Raw genomic sequence first — 19688 nt, 5'->3', positions numbered from 1 at the left:
TCATTGAGTTGGAGAGGTGTTTGGGTAAGAAGAGTGAAAACAATCAGTCCAAGAAAAGGAGGAAGTGTGCTAATGAACTGAGAATAAGCATTTCCAGAGGTTCTATTCTTAAGAATAGAATCTGTTGGAAGAAGCACATACAAGCATGAAAGTGGTCTTTGAATTTGCCTCTATCCTAGGTTAAGAATATATTCTAGGACAGAGGCAAATTCAAAGAACACTTTCATGTTTGTATGTGCTTCTTCCAACAGATTCTTTTGCAGGTATCCAAGGCATGATCTGCAAGTCCTAAACAGCCAGTAGTGGTACCAGTATATTCCATATATATGGAGATTCTGAATTAACACATTACAATAATGCAAAGTGGGATCTTGCTGTTAACAGCAGTTTGGCACTTGGTAGATACCTGATAAATCTAAGGAATGTCTATGTTTTATACCCACCTGCCTAAACACATGCCTTTTATACCCACTATAAAATCTGTTGTAAGAAGGGCTCCTTAATTCATTCTACCCTTAAAACATATCCTGACATGAATACATTTGGATACTATGCAAGTTTGGGAAACACTTATTTTAAGACTATCAATCCAACTGCAAAAAAAGCCTAATCACATCTACTAGGTGGCACAATTTATAACTTGCTTTGTTTCTTCACGCTAGCTTCTCGTAAACTCATATAATTCCTGCATGCATCTTTATTTATGTACTGCTCTCTGATGATACCAACTTGACTGGCAAAATATAACTAAAATAATTTATTTCCTATATCTACATTATCATCTCATTCCTAAATTGCAATTATAAGCTGTTCTGTTAAAAATAATAAATAGGGCTGATGTCTGTTTAGTTGTGGCAAACTGTTTATACTGAAGTTAAAATCACAATGTTGGGGGGAGGGGAAGATTCATCCACCTCCTCAAAAAAAAAAAAAAACTGTGGTAGTGTGGGACCACCACCACCACACTGTTACTGGAGCCTTGAAATAGTCCTGGATAATCTAATTCGTCACATATGCTATAGTTTTACAATATCACAAGTGGAGCTGAGTAAATAAACTTGCTTAAAAAATGTCAAACATCATGAAAAGATCTTAACATTTTTCTTTGCAAGAATACAGCTTTAAAATAATTATTCCACAGACTGCCATAAGATAGTATACTGGACCAAACCTACTTGCAATACATTAGGAGTCTGCCAGGTCAGAAGTAATCTTACTGCTACTATTCTAAGAAGTATGTCTAAAGTGTGGTCATGATTTGCAGTAGTTGGTGAAATTCTTCATATGTACTCCTTAAAAAGGAATCCATTACTGTGTGTGTGTGTGGTGTGTGTGTATTCCATAACCATTTCAATTTCAACAAAACTTAAAACACTAACTATGAAAAGTTAAGCAAAGAGAAAAGATAATGAGAATACAGGCAAATCTCTATTGCATCATCACCCACAGAAAAAGCCAATCTCCTAGCTTCACACTTTGCTTCCAATGCATACATAACTGGCAATGTAAATACCAGCAACCATTCCAGATGCCCAACATACAATGCCCCCTCTATCCTTTTGCTAGAAAGAGATCAGAAAACTGTCCAAATCAGACAAAGTTTCCTGACCCTAATGGCATTCCTCCAATTGTCCTAGAGGCTTTTGTGCCAGAACTGATCCCTACCCTATGTCGCATGTATATACAGGTAACCCTCGTATAACGCGGATGTTAGGTTCCGCAGACATGCCATGTTATACGAGTCTCAGATCACATAGAAAAAATAGGGGTATGTTCCTAAATCGTTTTTATTTATTTATTTTTTTTTAAATTATATAAACAACAATGACATATCCAATAAAAAATATATTTTTATTTAATTCAGGTAATTCATGTAAGTTAAGGAAACAAACTATAAAACAAATACATAGTATAAAAATTACAAATTGTACTTAAACTTCATTGCACATAATGCATAAATGTTTTAGGCAAAATAAAATAGTGCATATTTTAATCTTTCATAGCACAGGGATTTGAGGATTGGTTAATAAACACTGGTTTTGTCATGTAATCACCTAATGCATTACTACAAAACAGTAGAGTAATTCTATCTTTGGAAACTTTGAATCCAGGAGCTGATCTTTCATTTTTCGAAATATAGGTGCATTTTTGCACTTTTTTCCAATATAACCCGGATTCATCTGCATTGAATACCTGGTCTGTACTATAAATGTTTATAAACTTTGAGAGTTTTTTGTTTAATAAGATTTCCATTTTTCCATTAGAAAATCGCGTACACGAGCAACGCACTTTGCATTTATCGTTGACCCAACAATAAACACTTTCTCGGATTTTATGTTAAGTTTGTTTGTTTGATTGCTTGAATTGTTGATTCATTTAAATTCAAAGTTCCTGCAAAAACTCCTGGCTTTTCTCCATTTTTCAACCGATTCAAGATTTTGAATATTTTTCTTCGAAAGAAATTAATTTTGTTTTCAATGTTGGTTTTTCCCTTTCACTGCAGTTTGTGGTCATTACTATAAAAATAATTTTTTACACAAAAAAAAGCAAGCATTACATATTGTATGCAACTCACCAGAAAATAAAGTGCTCAGCTTGAGATGAACACACTTTCCTGGCAGAAACTAGGGCAATTTTCAACAATAAGCGTTTTATACGGTAAACAATTGAGGTACATGCGTGCTAAAGGGTATTTCCCCTAATATAAATTCGCTACTCATAATTATATGTTGGATACAGGCAGACACAAATTTAACGAAGATAAAATTTGATTTTTAAGTCGCGCAGTGAAAAACATATGAAAAAGGGTTACTACAATTTTAGACCGCGTTATATAAGTACTGCGTTATACGAGGGTTACCTGTGCTCTCTTATTCCACTGGTATTATCTATTCCACAGCCTGGAAACTGGACTACAGTCAACCCATTTCCAAGAAGGGCAACAAATCGCTGCCATCTAACTACCACCCTATCTCACTCACCTCAGTCCTGTCTAAAGTAATGGCAAAAAACATTACTTTAGACAGGACACTACCTCGAAGGCAACAAGCTAATAAATGACCCCCGGTATGAATTTTGCCATTGCTGCTCAATAGGAGATCTACTCAAATATATTACCTATCTCTGGATAAATGCCATGGAGAAGTTTGGTGAATCTCATGTGGTTGCACTTGATATCTCCAAAGCTTTTGACAGGGTCTGGCACAAAGGCTTACTAAGAAAACTCCCATCATTTGGTCTGTCTTAGGACTTCTGCAGTAGGAGTGCCGGCTTTCTGTCTGGACACACACTATGTGTAATGGTAGATGGTTCCTTATCCTCTCGCCATTCAATTAATGTCGGGGTTCCATGAGGTTCTGTTCTCTGTCCTCTTCCTTTTATATATCAATGACCTATTTCGACCTCCAAACCAATGCACAGGTTTGCAGATAACAGGATATTGTACTTCTTTTGATAAACCTTGCTCCTCAATTCTGATCTCAATACATCCTCCAATTGTGTTCAGATAAGCTCATCAATTTCAATGGTAGTAAAGCCCAGTTCTGCCTTGTTTCTCACAAAAAAAGAATTATTTTCTCCTGGTATTATTTTTGATAACACTCAAATTTCCAGACAAGATGAGATTTCTCTTCTTGGAATTATCCTGACATCATGCCTCTCCTAGCATAAATGCATCACAGCAATTGCTTCCTCAGCTTTTGAAAAACTAGGATTTCTCTTTTGCTGAAGATGTTACTTCTTCTCTGAATAGCTGTCAACCTTATACAAATCACAAATCCACCCAGCTATTGAATACTGCTCTCACATTTGGAGTGGGTGTTCCCTAAGAGCTCCCTCAAAATGTTTGCCTCAATACAGAGGAGAGCAACTGGATTGATAAATGACCCATCTCTTACCAACTCACTTTCCCCACTTTCACACAGACATTTGGTGTCTGCAATTTGTGTATTCTATAAATATTTCCACAGCAAATGTTCATCTGAAATAACATCAATAATTCCCCTACTTGGCTCATTGGAACACATGCAGCGATCACTGTCTTTTCAGTGCACCTTGAAATTCACAGAACAAGTATTGTTTTCTTCTCCATCCCTGCTACTGCTGTATTGTGGAACATTCTTCCTCATGATGTTTCCCAAGGAATATAATATATAGGCTTTTAAATCAAATGTAAACAAGTTCCTCCTTTACCAACCCACTACTCACATATGGTACTAATGTACTATAGATTGATCAATCATCCAACCTCTTGTGTAAAGGCTCAACATAAACCCTCTGGGATACCATTCTGACATCAACTTTGTCCATTTCTGAGTGTTACTTCTTGCAATATGACCTCCCCATTGCCATTTGAATCTTTTAATGATTGTTACTGTTATCTCTCTCCTAGTCTGAGTTCTGACTCAAGTATTGCACTCACTTTCTACCTACAATGATAATACTGAGTAATGATCTTTCCATTTATCTGTGGATAAACCTCAACTAGTTTTCAGAAAACCAAGCAGGATTTCAAAAAACAAGAATACAGTAGATCATTTATTTACAATATGTCTCATTGGAGAAAAATATATTGAACATAATAAAATACTATGTCACAATTTTATAGACATACAGAAGGCCTTTGATTCCACATGGCATGAGGCATTGCAGAGAATACTGAACCAGTATGGAATAGATAAAATGGTATGCCTAATTAAAACTCTTTACTGTTCCTCAGAAATGTTAATAGAAATCAATGGCAACTAAAGCAAACCTTTTAAAATGAGTCATGCATCAAGGCTGCATACTTTAGATGCTTTTTAACCTTTATTTGGATTATATAAAAAATTTGCCTTGGAAAACAGTGGTACTCAAATTATAGTTGTTTTGCCACCAATAATCTTAGATATGCTGATGATATTGACCTAATAGCAGAGAATGAACATCAGTTACAAAAATTAACAGACAGTTTCTAAGCAATTAGTAATCATGGATTAAAGATTAGCATTCACAAATCAAAAACTATATTATCTTCAGGCAATGAAAATTTCAGTTAATGATGAAAAATTGGAAGTAGAAAGATTCACTTACTTGGAAAGCATACAGAGATGGCTGGTCTCAACATAACATTAAAGCATACATTAAACTATTGCCCTTCAGAGGTTACAGCTACTTGGAAGGAAAACAAAATAAAGCTCACAAGACTCCCTCATCAATACCTTTGCTAATTATGTCTTACTATATAGATGTAAGAGTTGGGCATTGCTAAAGGAATATAAAAAAAGACTATTGGCCTTTGAGATGAAATGCTACAGAAAACTTTTGAAAATACTTGGCACACATCTTCTCAACTGCTAGAACGCAAGAAAATATCACTAAAATCATCGGAAACAGCTCCAGTGTTTGGGCCACTCAGCTACATTAGCTATCTAAAATAGCACTAGAGGACTTGACTTCTGGTAAAGAATACTAGGGACAACCTATCACTTAGACAGATATTATAAAATAGACTAATTCTTCATTATCTACTTTGTTAAGGAGATCCCAAGAAAAACACCTGGAGAGAGTATATTAGAATTGTCACTTTTATAGTGCTCCAATGGTCTACACAGACTGTGGGTGAAGAATAATTTTCAACTTGGTCAAATTCGAGTTCAAGTACACATGATATTGGGAAGGATTTGACAAGTGACATACAGTTATTTGCTGATGATGCAAAGATAGGTAGAGTAATCAGGAATGCCGCTGATATGCAGTCTTTGCAGAATGATTTGAATAGGCTGGAATTGTGGGCATGGAAAAATGGGTGTCAGTTAAATGTCAGTAAATGTAAAGTCATTCACTTCGGCATGATTAGATATCCAATGTTACATTATATTGGTGGGATTAGGTTAGAAGAAGAAACTGATGAGGCTAGGGATATTGGAGTGTTAATAGATAAGAATTTGAAGTTTAGGAGCCATGTGGCAAAGATTGCAAATACAACTCAAAAGATAATTACAATGCTGAAACGAATGTTCACATGTAAAGATAAGGATGTTATTTTGCCTCTTTACAAGGACTTGATAAGATCTCACTTGGACTATTGTGCGCAGATCTGGTCTCCTGGTTTCCGTTTGATTCTGATATATTGGAGAGAGTACAAAGGAGAGTGTTAAAAATGATATCAGGATTGTGGAATAGTGATTATGAAGACAGATTGAGAATTTCCAGACTGCAGACACTAGCAAACAGGAAAAAGAGGGGTGATATGATTGAGACTTACAAACTTCTGAAAGGATCATACAGGATTTCAATTGGACTTTTTCAATTTATGGAGGGTGGGGAAAGGACGAGAGGGCTAGATTTTTCTCACATAGGGTGGTGTGTGACTGGAATGGATTGCCATTAGATGTTGTGAGTGCAAGCGGTGTGAATGAATTCAAGAATAAGTATGATAGCTGGTGTGTGTGTAGTATGTGGCCTCCCTCAATGAGTCTCTGACTCCCTGAAGGTCTCTCTTAATAATAATAACTTCACTTTCATGTGTCATGACCGGAAGTAGACAACTGTTGAATAATTTTCTTTTAAAGCAAATTGAGATGTTTCCTTTAAGTGTTTCATGGTGTTTTCCAAAAGCTATTCAACCAAGTTGAATTCTAGATACAATTTCTTCACGTCTCCCTCCACTATGATCTTTTGTCCTAGATAAACACAGGAAGTTACTATATCAATTTTCTGGTATTCCATTTCTACTGGCTTTTTGGTGATGTATTTATTTTATATTATTTTTGTTTTGTCTTTGTTTATATTTAATCCTTCCTTTTTACTTTCTGCATTCAATTCATTGATCATTTGTTGAAGTTGTTCAGAGTTTCATAAAAGAATAATGTAATCAGTAAATTGTAGGTGATTTAGTCCTTCCCATTTACCATAATTTCTTTATTTTTCCAATGTATGATTTTAAAAATTTCTTATAGGACTGTTACAAAATTTAAGTGAAATGACATCACCCTGTAATTCTCTTTTATATAAGAAATTTCATATTTGTTCCTGATTTTATAGATGCAATTGAATTTTTATATACATGACTAAGTATATCAGGGTGCTTAAGGGTCAAAGCTGTATAACTGAGAGGAGACCCCCACATAGCCGTTCAAGGAATGCGGAGAACTGACCAGGGCTTCTGACCTGATGTCCAATCCTCACCTTCTTGTGGTGCCCCCTGTTGGGTATCTACCTGGATACTGAACGAACGAGGATGGGCTGGCAGTTTGGGATTTAGCCAACCAAATTGTATTCTTATTGGCTTAAACCAATATACAAAATGATGGTACAACATAACAAAATTTCATGCCGGCTGGGGGGGGGGGGGGTCGCCCAGTTAAAACCCCTTTTTGTTTTCGCCAAGGAAACAGAGCGAACAGTGAAAAGTCAGCTACTGGAACAAATCTAAAAGCACACCCCAACTAAACATCACCAGAGTTAAAGATTTGTACTATCAGCATAAGAAGCATGAATGGCAAAGAAATGGAGCTAGCTGAGGAATTAGATAAGTACTAGATCGACATAATAAGGGTGACTGAAACAAAAAAGACAAAAACTGGCGAGATCTTTCTGAGCAATAAATACAAAATCTTATATTAGGGCAATGGAAAAGAAAGAGTAGCCATAGTATTCAACACTAAATATGAGGCTAATCTTCTTGAATGGAAGGCAATCTCAACCAGAAGGCTCTACTAAGCTTTCTCTAGAGCCTCAAAAAGGAATTTTTTGAGGCTCTAGAGAAAGCTACTAACACAATGAAAAAGGAAAAGTTGGTCCTTGTTGGGGATCTAAATAACAGGGTAGGAAGTGATTGTCAGACATACAAAAATATTTTGAGAAAATTTGGTGAAAAGAACAAAGCTAATAATAATGGTAAATACCTGTTGGATTTCTGCTCAGGACATGGACTGATTATTACTAACACCACGTTCCAACATAAAAATGTGCACAAATTCACATGGAGAGAAGAAGCAAGGAATAAGAAGTCTCATTGACTATGTTATTGTTGATAATGATGTTTTCTCTCTGATGCAGGACAGCAGAGTGTACAAAGGATTTATATAAAAAGAGAAATAAAACTGAATGTGAGAATTACAGAGGTATTTCTCTACTGACTTTTCCTGGCAAGATTTATGCCAGTATACTTGAGAAACAGTTGAGAAGAATTGTGGAAGAAAAGCTTGGTGAAGAACAAGCTGGATTCAGGACAAATAGAGGCTGTCAGGATCAGATATTCACTTTACAACAAATAGTTGAGAAAGAATGGGAATATAACAAAGATCTGTATTTACGTTTTGTCGATCTGGAAAAGGCATATGACAAGGTGTAAAGAGAGAAGCTATTCAATACGCTACAGTTACATGGTGTCAATGGGGCATTATATATCAAGCGATACTTAGTCTTTATTTGAGTTGGAAGTCAGCAGTTAGAATTGAAGGAAGTACAGGAAGATGGTTTAATGTAAAATCTGGTGTCAGACAAGGATGTACATTATCCCCCCCCCCTGTTATTCATTATCTATATGGATCGCATTATGAAGAAAAGTGGTATTAAACATGATATCAGAATTGGAGATGTTAGTGTCAGCTCTTTGCTTTATGCGAACGATGTTATACGTCTAAATAAATCCGCTACAAGTTTGCAAGATTCTCTGACTAAATTGAATAACTGTTGTATTAGATATGGTATGAAGGTCAGCAATAAAAAGACAAAGACAATGAAAATAGGTAGAATCGTTGAAAATGTCAACCGTGTTGTAAACAGGGAACCTGTGGAACAAGTAAAACATTTCAGCTACTTAGGCATGATTTTTAGTGAAGATGGTAAATTAAATATGGAAATAGACAACAGAATCAAAGCTAGTATGGTATGGTAGGAAGTCATTTGAATAAATTCATACAGAATAAGAGAGAAATTAGTCGGAACACTAAATTAGCTGTACACAAGACAGTGTTCAAACCAGTTTTAACTTATGGATCTGAGAGCTGGGTCAGAAGTAAAACACTTGACCAAAGACTACAGACCGCAGATATCAGAGTCCTGAGAAAGATTAGAGGCGTGAACAGATGGCATCAATGGCAATATCATATTAAAAACGAGGATCTTAGGAAAGAACTTGACATTGTCAGCATCCAGGAATGCGTTAGCAGAGCTAATCTCAGGTGGTATGGTCACTTAAACAGAATGGGCGAGGAGAGATTAGCAAAACAAGTTTTCTCTGCCAGGTTGGCAGGAAAAACGACCCATAGGAAGACCAAGATATAGGTGGATTGATACGGTATAAAGTGCCTTAGAGGATAGAAATATAAGATCTGATAGTGTTGAAGACATGACAAGTAACAGACTGATTTGGAGGAAAATTGTAGATAGGAAATTAGTAATGATGTAAATTTTTCATGTAGTACTATCATATCCTATACTCCCCTTGAGGGTACATGTCAGGAATTTGATGATGATAACAATAAGTATTTTCAATGTCTTGATTTTTAGGACTTCTAAATTAGCTAACATTGAGACTGAATAAAATGTCTTTTTCAAAATCATGAACTACCAGACCTAAGGGACTTATCTTCTGTATCAAATGCTTTCCCACATTGGTTCCTCTTGAATATTTTCTACCACCGTTCAATTGCATTATATTTAGAAATCTTCCAGAGTAATTCTTCTGGATATCTAGAATATTTATCTTTAGTTTTCATGTTATCTTATTCATTTCACCTTATTCTTTTTCAAGTACTCTTTCCTCTAAACATTTTCAATAGCCTTCAGAATATTTTGCCAACTTCCTGGTATTTATCAAATAATAGGAAACTGGAACATGGCAGGTAATGAGTAATCCATGTCCTTAATAAGAATCCAGCAAGTACTAATTATTAGTAGCTTTGCTTCCCCCCACTTCCAGATTTTCCCAAAACATTTTTGTTTTGCCTTTGTTTATATTTAATCCTTCCTTTTTACTTTCTGCTTTCAATTCATTGATCATTTGTTGAAGTTGTTCAGAGTTATGTCTTGTAATAATTTCCTACTCTACTGTTTAGATCTTCAACAAGGACCAACTTCTTTCCATTAGAAGCCTTCTCTAATGCCATGAAAAATTCCCCCATGCCTTTAGAACCTTGTGGGAGACCATAAGTGCAAATAAGACAATGTCCAATTCCACACTTTGATGTTTATCTGCATCACTCTACTTGATAATGCCTGCAATTCATGAAGATAATACTTGTGTTTAGTGCTAAATACTACAGATGCTCTCTCCTTTCTCTGTTCATTACTTCCTGAACCTGGTACCTTCTCCAAATGTTTTGCCAGTTCTCCTTTTCCAATGATAATTCTTACAATGATGGTGCCTACTTAAAATTTGTCGATGCCAATTTGGAGTTTGATCCAGTAACAGATTCTTAACTGTCTGTTCATGTTCTCTGAAGAAAACATTGGAGACTTGGATGTTTATCTGCCAGTGAACGAAACTCTAAGAACTAGGACTAAGATCTACGAGTTTCATACCGAAAAACTATCGGCAAATCCAAGTGTAAGTAACCACTTGGTAGTACAACACCAAGGCAACCCGTATCAAAGGTGGAGCAAGATCCCTCACTAGCGCTGATATTTTCTCATAATGTAAAAACACAGCCCCTAGGGGATGTAATACTGTAATTACATTATGAGGAGAGGTCACTACCCAGACCAGTTTCAACATCTCATCAGTGAGTAGGTAGACCTAGAAGATAACAAGGTTTAAGTGAAAAGAACTTGCATACCTTCACTATACGAATGCCATAAAGGTGTGCCTGTATATTATAACATAGAATAAAAGCCAAAAGGCTATTTTTCTGGCAACCTTAAGGTTAACATTGGAGACTTGTTTAACTATGCAAAGAACCAGCTGGCATGAAATTCCATCATGTTTCGATTTAACCAATAAGAATACAATTTTGTTGGCTAAATTCCAAATATTGTCAGCCCATCCTTATTCGTTTAGTATCTAAGTAGATATTACTGAGGTACATAAGAAAAACAAAAAAAAAAAAAAAAACAATGTAATTCCATCATTTTTTTAAGCCAGTAAGAATACAATTTTGTTGGCTATATTACAAATTGCCAGCTTGTCTTTATTTGTTCAGTATCTAACCTATTAGCAGGAATACCATGAACATTAAGTCAGCAGCCTTAATTGGTTCTCCACATTGCAAAGGCTATGTAGATGTCAGCCTAGCTGGCTGAATATATGGTATATCTGCTGTCCAAGTCTAAAATGGTTTTTAAAAGTTCTGTGCTTGGTTTCAAGAGCAGGGATTTTTCAGATTACGTAATAAAAATAAATTTTAAAAAAATCCTTAGTTTTTCCCACAAACTGATATACTATAATATTTAGTGTTTCTTGTTGGCAAGAGTTACATAAATAAAAATACATGAGTGTTTTTAGTTGCCTTCTCTTTCTCTAGAGAGATCCTGTTTTTTCAGGCACGATAACAAGAATCCCTATGAAGTTTCATGAAATTCCAAGAACCAAGTTTTCATTGAGTGCCATGTAGTAAACTGCATGAAATAAGTTTTCTACATCACAAACAATTACAGACCTCATTTAACATCCACTTTATCTATCTGCAAGAGCTGTGTTTCCTTTATGTGGTTGTTGGTATTCAGAGACAAATTCTTACTATTATAATAACAAAATTAACTCACATAAAATATTCTTTCTTTGTAGAATTTTCGCCTGAGTATCACAGGCATCATTAGTACAGGTACAAAGTCTAATTAAACAATAACTGTTATTTTAACAAAGCACCACCTAAGTAGCTAAGGTTAAATTTCTAAATTTATTTAAAAAAAAAAAAACTAACAGGACAAGATTTGAGTGTGCAAAAATCCTTAATGCCAAGCCTCCTCGCAAACAAAAAGCACTGAAATTGCTGAAAAATAACAAGAACCTAATTATTACAAAAGCTGACAAAGGGAAGGCTGTAGTCATTCAAGACAGAAGAGAATACGAGAGAAAAATGTCACTGTTATACTCCGCGACTATTCGACTTATAGGCCCCTCGCTTTAGATCCTACCGATAGTCAAATAAAGACTTAATGCTCTCACAGAAAAAATATCGATATGGGATGAAGATAAAAAGAAAACATTAAAGACCTCCTTCGGGTGCCCACCAAGATTATATGGTCTTCCAAAAGTACATAAGCCAGAAATTTCATTAAGACCTGTGGTAGATTATATAGGTTGTCTCACTTACAAAATATCAAAATTTCTGTCAAATTTACTCACTTCTTCAACTAGAAAAACTGTTACATATATAAAAAAATTCTGTGGACTACAGAAATAAAATTTCCAATCTGCATCTAGACGATTCGGAGATTATGATTAGTCTAGATGTTGTTTCGCTATTTACGAATGTTCCGTTAGAGGACAGCATTGAATTACTTCCAGACATAGTCAAATTATTTGAATTTGTAATAAAGTCCGGTTATTTTTCCTTCAAAAACCCAGTTATACCAACAAATCGAAGGAATAGCAATATCGCCTGCTATTGCCAACTACTTCATGGAGCACTTCGAACAACGTATCTTTGATAACATTACACCCAGACCTAACACCTTTGGTTCAGATGTGTGGACGACATTTTTGCCATATGGAAGGGCACTTCGGAAGAATTACAATAGTTTCTCTCAAAAATAAATGAATAAATGCACTTCATCCAAGGATCCAGTCACCCTAGAAGTAGAAGTAAATAAGCAGTTAGCCTTTCTAGATCTCTTAATTCTTTGCCAACCAGATTGTAACCTACAATTCACAGTCTATAGGAAGGAGACTCATACAGGCCAGTACATCCATGCTGAATCACATCACCATCCCAATCAAAAGGCAGGTACTATAAAAACACTGGTTCAAAGAGCCCACTCCTTTTGTTCTTCAGAAGAACTATTACAAAAAGAATTATAACATTAATTCCTCCTTCATATCCAATGGTTATAAGAATTCCTTCATAAAAAAAGCTTTTAGTTGTGCTTCAGCGTCCTCTTCAAATATGTGCATACCTATCCCTATGTGCAAGGCATTAGCGAATGCATAGCTAAAGTGTCAAAACCACTAAATATTTGTGTGGCCTTTCTACCAGGCAGAAAAATCTCCACATTCCTCACGTCTCCAAAGGACAAGCTTCCACATCTCAGCTACCCAGGTTTCTACCAGATTCCCTGCTCTTGTGGGTTATCATATTTTGGACAAACAGGAAGATCTGCTCTGATCCGGTTAGAACACAAGTCGTATATCCAGTATTTTGAACCCAAACATCTGGACTTGCAGAGCATGCCATTAACACTAGACAGAGTTCAGTGGAACAAGACAGAAGTCATTCACAAAAAGTCGGTTCCTAATGGAATGGCTTTACAAAGAAACGTGTGAAACGTTACTTCATTCCCCTCACCTAAACAGATCTGATGGTCTATGTCTTTCTCCTTTGTGGGAGATAGTACTCTATAAATCAGCAAATCTTTCCTAACTTGTAATTGTACACACACACATATATATATATATATATCATCATCATCAAATTCCTGCCATGTACCCTCAAGGGGTGTACCGGATATGACAGTACTACATGAAAAAATTACATCATTACTAACTTCCTATCTACAATTTTCCTCCAAATCAGTCTGTTACTTGTCAAGACTCCAACATTATCAGATCTTATATTTCTATCGTCTAAGGCACTTTGTACAGTATCAATCCACCTATATCTTGGTCTTCCTCTGGGTCGTTTTCCTGCCAACCTGGCAGAGAACACTTGTTTTGCTAATCTTTCCTCTCCCATTCTATTTAAGTGACCATACCATCTGAGATTAGCTCTGCTAATGCATTCCTGGATGCTGACAATGTCAAGTTCTTTCCTAATATCCTCATTTTTAATATGATATTGCCATTGATGCCATCTGTTCACGCCTCTAATCTTTCTCAGGACTCTCATATCTGCGGTCTCTAGTCTTTGGTCAAGTGTTTTACTTCTGACCCAGCTCTCAGATCCATAAGTTAAAATTGGTTTGAACACAGTCTTGTATACAGCTAATTTAGTGTTCCGACTAATTTCTTTCTTATTCCATATGAATTTATTCAATTGACTTCCCACCATACCAGCTTTGCTGATTCTGTTGTCTATTTCTATATTTAGTTTACCATTTTCAGTAAAAATTATGCCTAAGTAGCTGAAATGTTTTACTTGTTCCACAGGTTCTCCATTCACAACACGGTTGACATTTTCAATGATTCTGCCTATTTTCATTGTCTTTGTCTTTTTATTGCTGACCTTCATACCATATCTATTACAACAGCTATTCAATTTAGTCAGAGAATCTTGCAGACTTGTAGCGGATTTATTTAGAAGTATAACATCATCCGCATAAAGCAAAGAGCTGACATTAACATCTCCAATTTTGATATCAGGTTTAATACCACATTCCTTCATAATTGATCCATATAGATAATGAATAACAGAGGGGATAATGTACATCCTTGTCTCACACCAGATTTAACATTAAACCATCTTCCTGTACTTCCTTCAATTCTAACTGCTGACTCACAACTCAAATAAAGACTAAGTATTGCTTGATATAATGCCCCATTGACACCATATAACTGCAGCGTATTGAATAGCTTCTCTCTTGGCACCTTGTCATATGCCTTTTCCAAATCGACAAAACTTAAATGCAGATCTTTGTTATATTCCCATGCTTTCTCGACTATTTGTCGTAAAGTGAAGATCTGATCCTGACAGCCTCTATTTGGCCTGAATCCAGCTTGTTCTTCACCAAGCTTTTCTTCCACAATTCTTCTCAACCGTTTCTCAAGTATACTTGCATAGATCTTGCCAGGAACACTCAGTAGGGAAATACCTCTGTAATTCTCACATTCAGTTTTATTTCCCTTTTTATATATGGGTACTATGAGAGCTCTACTCCAATTATCGGGAATTCGTCCCTCTGTCCAGGCTTTCTGAACTATGCAGTGCAGCCACTGTAAGACTCTTATACCACCATACTTCAGCATTTCTGGTCGAATATCATCTACTCCTGCTGCCTTTCCACATTTCAAGCCTTTGATGGCTTTTTCTACTTCAAATATGGATATGTATTCCTGTCTGCATGCCTGGTCAGTGTTTTTTTATCACTGTGCTGTCATCACTGCTTGTTTCATTTAGCAGTTTTTCAAAGTAATTACTCCATACTTCAAGGATATCTTTTTCTCCTGTTTTCATTTCACCTTTATCATCTCTAATTCCTTTTACAGCACTCTTTCCTCCATTCCTAAGCTTCTTCAACAACCTCCAGAATATTTTGCCACCTTCTTGATATTTATTTTCTATATTCTTGCCAAAGTCCTCCCATGACTTTTGTTTAGCTAGTTTTACACACTGTTTAGCTTTCTTACATTTGTCTCTGTATTCTGTAAAAGCTGACTTATTTGCCAGGAACTTTTGATATGCTTTCTTCTTTTCCTTCACTGCCTCTTTAACTTCCTGTGTCCACCAGGGAGTTCTGATTTTTTTATCTTTGCACACAACCTCACCACATGCCTCTCTGGCAGAATCAATCAATGTTTCCTTCAGAGTTTGCCACTGAATCTCCAAGGTTTGATTCCTGTTCTCAAACTCTTTCATTTTCTTTTCAATAATATTTCTGTATTTTAGTCTACAGTTTACATCTGAGAGCTGCTCAACTTTTATTCGCTTTAAAACTTTCTTACATGTTATTCTTTTCAATATGAAATTCAATTTTATCCTGCTCAAGACTAAATAGTGATCACTTCCAATTTCAAATCCTCTGTACACTCTGGTGTCCTGCACCAGGGAGAAAACATCACTATCAACAATAACATAGTCAATGAGACTTTTCTTATTCCTAGCCTCTTCTCTCCATGTGAATTTGTGCACATTTTTATGTTGGAACATGGTGTTAGTAATAACCAGTCCATGTCCTGAGCAGAAATCCAACAGATATTTGCCATTATTATTAGCTTTGCTCTTTTCTCCAAATTTTCCCAAAATATTTTTGTATGTCTCACAATCATTTCCTACTCTACTATTTAGATCCCCAACAAGGACCAACTTTTCCTTTTTCATTGTGTCAGTTGCTTTTTCTAAAGCCTCAAAAAATTCCTCCACTTCTACCTTAGTAGAACCTTCTGTGGGACCATAGGCACAAATAAGTCTCATTGTCCAGTTCCCCATTCTCATATTTGCCCACATTACTCTACTTGAGACTGGCTGCCATTCAAGAAGCTTACCCTCGTATTTTGTGTTGAATACTATGGCTACTCCTTCTTTTCGTTGATTGTTATTGCCTGAATATATATATATATATACATATTTAAAAAAAAAAATTTTTTTTTTTAAGCAAATTTAAGAAATTTAACCTTAGCTACCTAGGTGCTTTGTGAATATAACAGTTATTGTTTAATTAGCCTTTGTACCTGTACTGATGAAGCCTGCGATACTCAGGCGAAAATTCTACGAATAAAGAATATTTTACGTGAGTTAATTCTGTTATTATAATAGTAAGTAATATGTCTACTCATGGTATTTCCTTACTGAAACTTAAATTCTTACATTCCGTTTTTTTCTCAATAGATATACATAAAATAAACATTTCTTTCATATTACAAATTATATGCTAGTTTATAATCTTAGTGCAAATTATTTATTATAGGAAAGGGTTATTCAGACAAAAAAAAAAAAAAAATGGAATAAAGTTTTATTTCTATTCTGGCAACAAACATTTCCATATCTCTATGCCACAAATCTCCAATACTTATAAAATAAATAAATTTTTGCCTGCTAAATCTATGTAGCAGGCAAAAACCAGATTTATAGCTGACTGAATATATTCTTACCTATCTGAATAATCTGAGTCATCATGTGATCGTTTTGTAGACCAAGAACCAGAATGGTCTAAATAAGGATACCGTTGGGGTGTTCGAGGACTACTGCTTACTATTTGTGTACTAGACATAACTCGCTGAGGAGTACTCAGAATCTATATGAAGAGAGAAAGGGGAGGAGGGGAACTTGTGAAATCAAAACAAATCATATTTTAACAAATGATATATACTTTACATGCTATTATACATGCACACAGTACATAAATGCTAGTGATTATGTCAAACTAATATAGCATTCTTAAGAAAATTAATGTTTGGCTGGTGCATTGCTGGAATTATCATTACTAACAGCCCTTTCATTCAATGCTGCAGGCTGACAATATGGCCATTATGTGCATCAGTATACAATATGATATAACTGAAGTATATATGAAGTATATAAAAATAAACATATAATTTATGTTTAAAAAGTGAAAGAGTTTTGAAAGATACTGACAAAGAGGATAAAATATATTCAACAACAAAATATCAGATAATTCAATATAAAATTAAAAGCACACTAAGGACCTCATAGAATTATAAAGTATAAGCAATTGGGTTACTTTGTTATATCCTTTGTGTAACCTATACAAAAGAATCATCATTCAACCACACAATGATATTCATGAAACTGTTGCTGAATTAAAAAAGGTATCTGCACTTGTACACAGAATCAAGCTGGTTAAGATTTTTCTTCCACAAATGACATTATCAGATCCCATATCAGATAACTGTAGAGCTCCAGTTATAACTTTATATACTTAGTGCAATTATATTCGAGTATATAATTACACTAAGCTAATCCATGCTGCAAAAGGTGAAAATAAGCTTACACCAGTACTACATCACACCTGCATATCTATTTCTAACTTTCAGGACAAAGTCTACAAAGTAATTAATTTATGAAATTAATTACATAAGATACTATCTCATGGTTAAAAATAAAACTTCATGAGAGAATGCATGCATGCATGAGATGTTTTAAAATGAAGAAAAAAGTATAAATTATGCCAAGATAGATGTAATAATATATTTTGAATGCATTTAGAACGAGGCTGAAAATTCACTCTCCACTTGCATCTAATAACTCACTGTGGTGCTGAGTGGATTTCTGCAGCCCTGACCTAGAGATTCCTAACCTTCATAAATGTGACTGATTATTATTATTTTTTAGACAAACCAAGTGTCAAGAAGATGTTTGCACCTCTTGCAGTGTCATTTTTCATCATCATACATTAATGAAAATCACTGCATTATTCAAGGAATGACTTGTCTCACCGAAAAAAGCAGATGTTATTTTTATAACTTGACAGCTTATGAACTAAAAGGAATATATTAGCTAAGAAGGTTAGTCAATAACAGAAGCTTAAACTATGAACAATTGAACTAGCAAAGATGTCTGTGCTTATAAATGCATAATTATGGTTGACATCTTCAAAGCAAATAAATTACAACAGCAAGACAACTGCTTAGGATTCACAAGGTTTCCAAGACTAAGAAATATATTAAATTTCATTCATCCCACCAAGGAGCTTGTCAGATTTTCCTAATGATATCTTCTTTCATTTTCATTTCCTAATGGTATGTCTTCTTTGCAAAATACCCTGTTCCTACAATACTTGTATAAGCAAACTACTATATAAACACACAAAGGATGGCATTGGTTCCTTAGAAAACATCAATTACTTCAACAGATCATATTCTCAATACAAGGCAAAATCAGATGGTATGAAGTTTTAGAATACTCACTGTGAAAGCCTATTGTTTCACACTATTTTAATTAACATTCAGCTTTCAAAATATCCATATCATTTTTGCACAATTTTGTATGTGGTCTGCATAAGCAGTTTCAACAATGACATATTATGAGTTCTGCTTGTGAATAATTCATTTCACTATAAGAATATCATTATAAGATCAGTAATCAAAAAGTAAGCACTGTTTATATGCCAACTTCTGTGGCTAAATTGTTAATATGAATTATGACATTCTATATTACATATACCTAGCAACTCTGTAATCTGAATTTTAAGTTGATTTTTTAACGTCTAACTATCACCTGTCTTCTTTCGTGTATAAGTTCCAGCAGCCTGTTATGTGCAAAGTGTGGTGTCCTGGGTAGGTGAGTGGATGATATCATGGCGAGATGAATGAAAAATAATATATTTCTTATAGTTGGGGAAACTTTCTGCTCTCCAACCAACAGGATATGGGTTGAGGAGTAAAACTACTCATGTGTAAAAGTAGCTAAACAAAAGCCAGAGCAAGATTACATAAAACATAGAAAATACAGAAAAAGAAAGTGCAAAACGTTCTAAAGACTTAGAAATGAAGGAAAAGTACTGTGAAAGGAATCGGAGATGATAAAGGTAAAAAGATAAGAGAAAACTGTCTTTCCACATTTCAAAAAATTTAAATACAGAAAGGCAGCTGGAGTAGATGATATTCAATCAGAAATTCTGCGAATGTTCCAAGTAAGATTTCCACAAGCATTCTTCAGAAGGTGAGAATTTTTTGTGAAAGAGAAACATGGAAAAGAACAAGCTGGATGCGGGCCAAATAGATGTTGTCAGGATCAGTTTCACTTTCAGTTGCAAATTCATGGTAATATAACAAGATTCTATAAGTTTTGCAGATGTTGAAAAAGAATATGATCAGGTACCAAGAAAAAAGCTATTCAAAATGCTACAATTATATTCTATAAATGGAATATTATTTTTGATTAATACAGTCTATATCTGAGTGGTAGGGCAGTCAGCAGTTAGAATTGAAG

General features: G+C 35.0%; 1 protein-coding gene across 1 annotated transcript in view; it reads right to left on the bottom strand.

Moving 5' to 3' along the window:
- The window catches only part of Dp (transcription factor Dp), a 230932-nt gene that overhangs the window by 108121 nt on the left and 103123 nt on the right, over positions 1-19688 (bottom strand). The window contains exon 5 of the mRNA XM_090414181.1: positions 16889-17031. Within this exon, the coding sequence (XP_090270307.1) occupies positions 16889-17031 (143 nt within the window). The remainder of the gene's footprint in view (positions 1-16888; positions 17032-19688) is intronic.

The sequence above is a fragment of the Typopeltis vanoorti genome, chromosome 24, assembly GCF_054136105.1.
Source record: "Typopeltis vanoorti isolate ZY-2024b chromosome 24, IOZ_Tvanoo_1.0, whole genome shotgun sequence".
Classification (NCBI taxonomy): Eukaryota; Metazoa; Arthropoda; class Arachnida; order Uropygi; family Thelyphonidae; genus Typopeltis; species Typopeltis vanoorti.
This window is presented reverse-complemented; position numbering and strand designations above follow the sequence as displayed.